Source organism: Quercus lobata, chromosome 8, assembly GCF_001633185.2.
Source record: "Quercus lobata isolate SW786 chromosome 8, ValleyOak3.0 Primary Assembly, whole genome shotgun sequence".
Taxonomy (NCBI): Eukaryota; Viridiplantae; Streptophyta; class Magnoliopsida; order Fagales; family Fagaceae; genus Quercus; species Quercus lobata.
This window is the reverse complement of record NC_044911.1, coordinates 6,030,981-6,040,539: the sequence shown is the minus strand read 5'-3', so window position 1 is coordinate 6,040,539 and position 9,559 is coordinate 6,030,981. Positions and strand designations below refer to the sequence as shown.

Sequence of the window (9,559 nt, the reverse complement as noted above, 5' to 3'; positions counted from 1 at the left end):
TTAGTCTTGGCACTTGAAAATGTGGACGTTTAACACAACACCGTCCCTCATAATCAGCTCAAATACGCAAACATCTCCTACTTGCAAACTATTTTCCCTCACAAATGCAGACCAACCAGCTGATACGACACATGATGAACCCCCACTTCGTTCATAAATGTATAGCTTCACAGGCCATAATCGGTCCACAATCTGGAGCTTGACAGGGAGTATACTTGCTTTGGTGTAGTCCTTGGTAAACCCGTCTCTTGGTAAGTAGTTGATAATGTCTTGGGGTAAACTCTGTACAAGGAACAATAATAGATATTTAACAAATATATTCCAGCAACAAGTATCTAATTGATCTACATCTTTTCACCTAAAAACACAAATAAGAAAAAATCATTACCAACAAAATGTCCAGCCACAAGTATCTAGTGTGACAATCTTTCTAATTGATCTATGAAAAATGATAGTTAATGGGAGTTGCATTTCTAAATTACAAAAATATTACATTTTAGTGAAGCTAAAAGCTTACCGCACGATCCTTGCCATTAACGTAGGATGGACGCATGATAACAGTGAAAAGGGGATTTTCTGATTTAAAAGCATTGGCTATAACAAGATTTTTAGCTACACCACCGTCTTTCTTAGGATGGGCTGATCCTGAAAGAAGTTGAAAATACGAAGTCATGCACATAAAATTAATAGAGCAGAAGCTAAACAAATCAACCAGTTGCTTACAAAAATGTAACATTCAAACCTGAACCCTCTCCCCTATAAAAGTGTTTGATGATTTCAACAGAGCTGTCATCACTCTCATCATCTTCGATCCTATGAACTTGGAGTTCGTCGTCTAAAGTATAGTCTATTTCTGTTGCAGTGGCATCAAATATGAGTACATCAAACTTTGAATTTCCTTCATATTTGAAAACCAGTAAGTGCCCCACGGCTACACCATGAGAGCTTGCAAATTCGGACCAACCATTTTGAAACCAAACCCCCCCAGCATGTTGTGTCAACTTGACTTTCCATTTTCTACCATTTGGAATAGTGAGAAAGGCCATATCTGACAGGTCCATTCCAAATTTCTGCACGAACTTATCTGGAATCCGTTGTAAAAAGAATCTCCATAACATAAATGCAGGCTAGGGAAATAAACACATGCAATCAATCCTTATACACAATGCTAGAAAATAAAAGTTTGAATGATGGCAGAATACTTCTTAGTTACAGCCCCCCACCCCCACACAAAAAAGAAAAGAAAATCAAACAAAATAAAATGTAATCCTGCAACATTGATGTTATATTTAATAGCTATAACAGTAACAAATCTTATGAATTTTGAAACCAAATTATACAACCTAATCTTATAACCAAAATAACCATCAACAGCTGTCAACATTTTACATTTCTCTGTTGTTGTTGAAATGTAAAAAATTTTGGGGAAATGTTGTATTTTGATAATGTGTCTGTGATTTGGTTTTGGGGTGTTGGGGAAACATTGAAGATGACCCACTTTTGTTTATGGGCAGGATTTGGATTTAGACGTAGTAATTTTTACCACTTAGCCACTTCATAAGTTTGTGAACTCTAAAAAACAAATGATAAAAAGAGTGAACGATTTCTGTATCCTAGTTTGATCCCAGGACACAGTTTCACAGTTTAAATTGAGTTATACATCTGTGGTGACCCTATAAGCCCTATCACATTTTCAAAAAAATGCCATCTGCTCTTGCTCTGTATTTATTTTTCCTCTATCTCTACCATGCGCTTATCCCTGTTTCATTTTTTGTTCATATAAAAGTGTTCGATGCAAAAGTACTCTGTTATGTGACTGTGTTCTTCTTAAAGTGTAACCTACGTATTGCAAAATGAAAGTTTTTCTGACTACATGTAACAAATGTACATTTTTTCAAGAATCACAAATAAAGAAGATGAAGTGTACGAAGTGTATATTAGCTAATTTTCAGAGGAATCTAGTTTATAAATTTGAGCATACTTACAAGCTTTCCTTCCTGAATAGCATTCGGCAGAATAATCTTGAAAAAGTGTAGGGACCGATCAGCAGGACCATCGTCGTTGTCTCTCCGCCATTGAGAAGCCATTGTTCTGGTTCTCCAAACTTTCGCTGAGAAGAAGTTGAACAGTTGCTGCTTCGTACGTTTGAGCACTAAATAGTGGGTTGGTCATACACATAACCCGATTATTAAGAAATCGAGTTATGTGTACTGGGACTAAAAGGAGTCCATGCTGTGCGCAGTGTATCTCAGAGGAATCCATGTTGTGTGTGGTAACTCGATTGGAAGTAACTCGATATCCTGCACATCAGGTTAAAGTAGAATTACTCGATACTACAGAAATCGAGTTACATGCGAATAACTCGCTTATACAGAAATCGAGTTAAGATAATTTGACTGGTCCCAGGCAGTCCAAGAGGAATCTAACTGCAGACACGTCTTCAACGTATCTCGAAGCTACAGAAATCGAGTTCTTCTGAACGTAACTCGGTAATACGTAAATCGAGTTACGTTGACTGGGCTTCCTGACCCAGCCCAGATAATTGGACTGGTCCAGAGGCAGTCCAAGAGGAATCTAACTGTAGACACGTCTTCAACGTATCTCGAAGCTACTGAAATCGAGTTCTTCTGAACGTAACTCGGTAATACGTAAATCGAGTTACGTTGACTGGGCTTCCTAACCCAGCCCAGATAATTGGACTGGTCCAGAGGCAGTCCAAGAGGAATCTACATGTAGAAAATGGTCTTCAACGTATCTCGACGTTAGAGATATCGAGTTATTTTCAACATAACTCGGTAATAACGAAATCGAGTTACGTTGACTGGCTTCCTGACCCAGCCCAGATATTTGGACTGGTCCAAAGGCAGTCCAAGAGGAATCTAAGTGTGCACAATGGTCTTCAACGTATCTCGAAGCTACAGATAGCGAGTTCTTCTCAACATAACTCGGTTATACGGAAATCGAGTTACCTTGACTGGGCTCAAACACCTAGTCCAGCTATTTGGACTGGTCCAGATACAGTCCAAGAGGAATCTAGTTGTGTAGAGAGCTCTCCAACGTAACTCGGTATCCTATAAATCGAGTTATGTTCAACGTAACTCGGATTTAGAGAAATCGAGTAACCCAGATACTTGAGAATTGAGAATGGATACAGTCGAAGGGGATTGAAAATGGACTGCAACGTAACTCGTTATCTGGAAAATCGAGTTTCATTTAGTATAACCTTTCTACTTGTAGTTTTGCTTGCGACTTGCACTGTTCACACCCATTCAGTATCGTGCTTATTCATAGTAAAAGTGGACCTACTGACAACCATGCTGTGAACAACAAGTCATCCATACAAATCATAACCAACCACATCCATCAGTAACATTCCCCCATTTGCATTACGCGAATAAAAAAATCATCCATATATACAAGCTTATTTGTAAGTAAAGAGCCTCTATGCATTTAAATCAGTTGATGTACAAAAATAAAAAGTTCCATTTCTGCATTTTAAACATTCTTCACAATTGTAAGTTGAAACTTGGACAGCATCCGCCAACAATGGTTTTAGGCAAACATGGAGTCATAGCATTTGAGTGACACCTTCTTTTTGTTCTTTTCAGAAGTTGCCTCCTTTCTGAGGAGTAGCCAACACAGAAATTAGTATACAACCCATGGTAATTAATAAATTGAATTGACAAATATAGAAGAGCATTCAGGCTTGCCTGCTTAAATGAGGAGCATCTACAGTTACACCTTGGCAACAATTACAAATCTGCAGCAAAACATATACAGTTAGGGGAATAGAGACCTCATGAATACTAGAATATGTACACGACAAACAATAAGATTGAAAGAACACCAAAACTGGGACAAAAGACTTGGAATGGTAATATGTAGGAGTTAAGACTAACTGCAACTACTTGAAGAAGTAATCACAAGATTGCCCAAAGTGGAGCTACATTTGATACAATGGTATTACTATCATGGTTCCGATCTACAAATTACTGCCCACATCTTAATTATAACTCATATAATGTAATATCTAAACATGTAAAGAAGAATAACTTATGATACCCCCTTGTTAGTATGATTTGTAATTGTTACCTGCTACATAGCACCATGGCTTGTTGAAGCCACATTTCGAGTTGGACATGTACGACGGTTATGACCCTCTTGGCGACACAACCCACACTTCAACTTTGGTCCATTCTCAATCCACAATGAGGTTGGCAACTCCCTATCCTCGTCATCCATCTCATTGCGGATTCTCGTGGACTTGGGCCGACCTTTCTCACGGATCAACCGCTGGTTTGGCATCACGGTTCTCCTTTCTGCTGGCTCCGGCCATTCTAACCTATCTTTTAGTGGTTGGAATATAGGCTCATAGCTGTGATACCGTTCTTCAAGGCGGTAGAAATGATCCATATACTCAGTGGCATCATGGTTGTGTTTGGCACAAACTGCTATCAAGTGGGAACAAGGGATCTTGTTTGCTTCCCATTTGCCGCACGTGCATGTCATGTCTATGAGGGAAACCCTATGGGTGTGATCTCCCCCGCCAGTGTTCAACAGTGAAGACTGTGTCTCCACTGTATATAACCGTTGTTGCGCACTCATCCTTCTAACAATATGGAGCTTCGCCTTCTCTTGATTTTCCTCGAAATTGTCATAGGCATATTTGCACCACACTTGCCCCTCTTCCAACTTCTCAAGGGTTTTGTTTCGACGTTCGTCAAAGTATGAGTTCACCTTGTAAAATGTAAACTTCACCATTGCAGTTATGGGCAAGCTACGTGCGCCCTTAAGTACCCCATTGAAGCACTCTGACAGGTTGGTTGTCATTGCCCCATATCGGTGCCCATGGTCATGTACAAGTGTCCACTTTTCTTGATTTACCTCCTTAAGATAGTTGTACGCAGCCGGGTTGACATTCTTGATGCAATCCATGGTGTTCTCAAACTTCCTAACTTGATTCGCAGTTGCTGCGTTCCATACCAAGTTCTTCAACGGCACACTATTGAAGTTAGTGTTAACATTGCTTACTAAATGGCGGAGGCAATACCGGTGATGGGTTAAGGGCGGTTGCAAGTAGCCCCTAGTGGTGTCATCGAAGCATGATTGTATCACGATGCCTGCCGGATATTATACACAAATTGGTGCGGTCTGTAACATAGGTCAACAGGCATGCCAAGAACCATCCCCATGTCTCCGTGCTCTCGCTTTCGACAACGGCAAATGCGAGTGGATAAACCTCGTTGTTACCATCTGTTGCCATTGCTATCAACAGCTTTCCTTTGTACTTGCCATAGAGGTGCGTTGCATCTATGCTTATCACCGGCCTGCAATGTCTACATCGTGGGAAACTCCAAACATATCAACCTCAACTTCACCTAGCACTTCTCAAAGCGAAGGAACCAACTATGGCAGTGGAGACATTAGGCACACTTTGTTAAGGTATCAGTTGGAAGTTGCCATTGAGGAGCGTGACCATGCAAGGAGGATCGCAACGTTGAGTGCAAACATGTTGAATGAAGTGGTGGCTCATGTTGTGGGGCATGATGAAGTTGATGCACCCATGAGACAACGTACGGATTCATGAATGCAAAAGTACGACTTCTTGTTGTGGTATTTAGTAAGATATGTATACTTCCAAGTAACTACTTTCATGTGTGCTTTAAGTAGAAGTGTCATCGTTTTCCAATTGTTTCACTGGCAGATATGTATATATGGAAAAATTACCTTATTATTTTTGTTTTTAGACTACTTTGGTCTTATTCGGTCCATTATATCTACTTTGGTCTTATTCGGTCCACTGTGGTTTCTAGGAAAATCGGTGTGCTACATTCTATTTACTCTATTTGATCCTATTCAGTCAACTTTGGTCGTACCCCGTCTATTTGATTCACTGCAGTCCATTATTGTGTAGTTACAAAATACTAGATCAGCCTATACATAATGAGCCACGATTAACGAATGTACATGACGTAAAAAACAACAATGAATTGCATAACCTCTACATGAACGATTTGGAAATCCTCCTCGTTGGAGGATTCACTGCAATCCATACCAATCAAAGAAAATTCAAAGTTTAAAAAAGATAGGATTGGAATTATTCATACATGATAAATCGTCCAACATTAGAAAATTATCTAAATTCTTCAAGTCAATTCTGAAAATTTTAATAGCCACAATATAGAAAGTCCAGAACCAAATGACCATGAATAAAAATTGACAACAACCAACTAAAAAAAAAAATAACACAGCTATATAAAGGTTCTTAAATCCCAAATACAGTAAATAAACCCTAAAATTATGATGTACCTTGTAATATTATTCTGAATTAGAAAAAAAATGAACACTTAAAATTTAAAAGTTACGTAAAAAGTGAACATTACATGGAATACTACAGGTTTCAATAGATACATTACTATATCTTCCCTCTAGCTAGCTCCACTAGACAAAACAGGTTCATCTCTATGAGAGTGGTCTTGCCACTGCCAATTCTGCCAACAATACGTATTTTGTGCCCTTCCTCAAATGTGCAACTGATCCCCCTCAGAACAAGTGCATCAGCCTATATTTGATCTGTTTTATCAATGATATATAAAGCCATATTATAAAGCCAAGTTTGAAGCAAATAACACAACTCTCAATCATGTGAAGATAAATACAAAACCAGTCAGATTGGTAATGAATGCCAAAGCATTAGTCCGCTTAGATAAAGTCCGGAAGAGCAACTTCAAATCAAGAATCAATCTCACTTCCGTCAAAAGTGCAAGCATTCCTTTCCCACCAAATACTCCACAGGAGACAAAGAGGGATCATCATGTCTAAATTTTTTAGCAATCAAACCATGTAAAGCACTAAACATATGAGGATTACCCATGTCAACAGTTTAGTCAATTAATGCCAACTTGTAGATCAGAAGTCTTATTAAATGCTTCTTCCACTTCTAACTTATAGGAAGCTCAAAGAAAATATGTTTGATGATCACCAAACAGACATGTAAGAAGAAAATTTTACAGCATCGTTAGTTTGCAAAATCTACAATTATTTTCATTCCCACATGATTTCAACACATTGCAGATAAGGATATATATATATATATATATATATATATAAAGCACAATGAAGGAAAATAAATGGAAAAAATACATGTATGCCCAACAAAAGTATGTGTACATTTGCTTCCTCTCCAAAGTTTTAAAGTTGTACCACTTGAACCTAAAATCGTGGTAGCATAAAAATGAACCCCATAAGTTCATAGTGAAAGACATAGTTGGATCTATGCATTCCAATCTGATGTAACCAGTTCCAACTACCAACAAAATCTAAAACAATATCTAGCAGAACAGTCATCTACTGAATCATATTATACCTGTAACAAGCTCGCCTGAAGGCAGCTTTATGAGTGCTTGGATTGCTGCCTTATGAGCCTCCCAGGATTCTGAAGGTTGGCCACTTCTCCAACGTCTTAATGTGTTGTGGTGAAGGAGACATTAGATACTAACCGAAAATTATTGAGAAAAATGCATATACCTTTGTAAGCATAGATAATAATTCAAACCCAAAAAACGGCAATACACAAACAATAAAAGTAACATTCAAACAGTATGCAAATTTTTCATTAACGCCTCCATCATTTCATTAAAGCAAATGATGGACAAGATTTGATTCATTGGCCAATGACACACACAACATATATATATATATATATATATATACTGAAAATCATAAAATAAGAAGGCTAATTGATGAAAAAATCAATAATCAATTAAATGTTTCTCATTGGGTTCCCAATTTGCTACCAAAATGAAAAGGTAATATATACAATGATAAATAACAATTACAAACCCTAAGAAGCGAAAGGAACAAAACATGCACACATAACTAAGATTTTTGCCGTTTTCAGCTTTGGGTAAGTTATATTGTGAGCTGCTTTAGAACTCAGAAAAAAAAATATAAATTCTATTCTCCAAAGTTCCTACTAACGAACTTGTAATCAAATGTACACAGATGTAATCATTCTAGAGAGGAGGGGATTTAAAGGAGATTCAAAATAAGAAAATGGGAAGGAGGATGTACCAATCTAGGAATTGTAGGGAAGGCGAATCAGAAAATTAGGAGAGAGACACATACCTAGCCAAGCATTGTAGAGACTCGGATAAATGATTTGCTACAAAGGAGTTGGTTCTGCCATTGATCCGCATAAACTTGGTCATCAAACTCTTTTACAGAAAGTATCAAATTACTTCTTCTTGCTTATCAACAATACCACACATTTGTTTCTCACAAAAATAACAAAAATAAAAAAACAAATTACTCTCTTACAACCCACTTTACTGTAGCTAACAACATACAAAAACACAAGAAAGTTTGGCTTCAAATGAATACCAATCCAGATATTTGTCAAATTGCAATCAAAACTCCAAGTGCAGAAAAACTTCCTAATACATCAATAAATACAATACGCCTTATGGGTTTTCTCCAAAATATCAATTTCTTGACAACAAACACATTGACAGCCAGTATTCTCCCCAAGCAATGATCCAGAAATAGATGCACAGCCACCAAGATTCTCCCCAATTAGTAGAACATTTTGCATGCTTATTCCAGTCACCTATACACATGAAGAATAAGCACACAAGGACAATCCAGCTCAATGGCCTTTTCGTGTCCACCATTGCAGTTAGGTCTTAAAAAAAAAATACGACTTTAGAAGAAAAGTGAAACGTAACTATGCAGTCACCTATAGGCAGGAAGTATAAGCATACACTAAGGCATTTAATGATCTTTTCGTTTCCGCCCATATGCCCTGACAGGTCTAATCTTACCTGTTTCATCAGACACAACAGCATAATTAAATTAACATAATCAATCAAATGCACAGTACATGTAGCTCAAGAAGATGGGAAGTGTAGACGAAGTACATACCATCACCGGTCCCGCAATCGGGAGCATGCGCACGCGGGCGTCGCGATCTCCGCAAAGCCTCCACGGGCTCAATGTCCTCAGCCGGTATCTGCTCAATCTGTACAGCCTCTCCATGGGGGGTTTGAGATGGAGCTGACATGGTGGGGTCCACATGCACTAGAGGTGGGGTGGGCATGCCTGGTGTGGGGACAAATATGCATCCACCATCATGGGCAGATCCACTGAAAACTGGGGGCGACATACGAGGAGGGCCCTCAAAGTCCGTGCTAGCACCATGGGATGTAGTGTGGGCTGGAACAGTGCCCTGATGATCGACGCTATGGGATGGCCCAGCACCATCGCCAGGCGTGCATCGCGGTGTCCTGCCGTCGTCATCAGACAGTACCCAATCAGTGCCAAGCCATGCCTCTTCTACACCCTCCTCATTCCCTTCCTCGTAGATGGGAGCCGACTCGGTCGTACGGCTACGACCAGCTTGACCACCTCCACGATGTCCACCCCCACGAGACCCACCACGTTGCCCGCCACGAACTGGGGCCTGTGTATCAATGTCAACTGCTTTTGCAAGCGCATTCGCCAATTTAAGTCGGCCTAGCTCCTCCACAAGCTCTAGTGTAAATGTAAGGTCAGTATGCAT

General features: G+C 39.2%; 2 protein-coding genes across 2 annotated transcripts; both read right to left on the bottom strand.

Moving 5' to 3' along the window:
- LOC115956202 (B3 domain-containing protein At4g01580-like) lies at positions 1-2,087 on the bottom strand. Its single transcript, XM_031074646.1, has 4 exons — positions 1,982-2,087; positions 743-1,084; positions 518-645; positions 1-282 (listed from the first exon to the last, which is right to left on the bottom strand). The coding sequence occupies exons 1-4, from the start codon at positions 2,085-2,087 to the stop codon at positions 1-3; spliced, it is 858 nt and encodes a 285-aa protein (XP_030930506.1).
- Positions 2,088-8,292: 6,205 nt separating this feature from the next.
- On the bottom strand, positions 8,293-9,559 carry LOC115956201. Its single transcript, XM_031074645.1, has 3 exons — positions 8,923-9,559; positions 8,738-8,822; positions 8,293-8,655 (listed from the first exon to the last, which is right to left on the bottom strand). Exons 1-2 carry the CDS (start codon positions 9,557-9,559, stop codon positions 8,773-8,775), a joined length of 687 nt encoding a protein of 228 aa, XP_030930505.1. The 3' UTR covers positions 8,293-8,655; positions 8,738-8,772.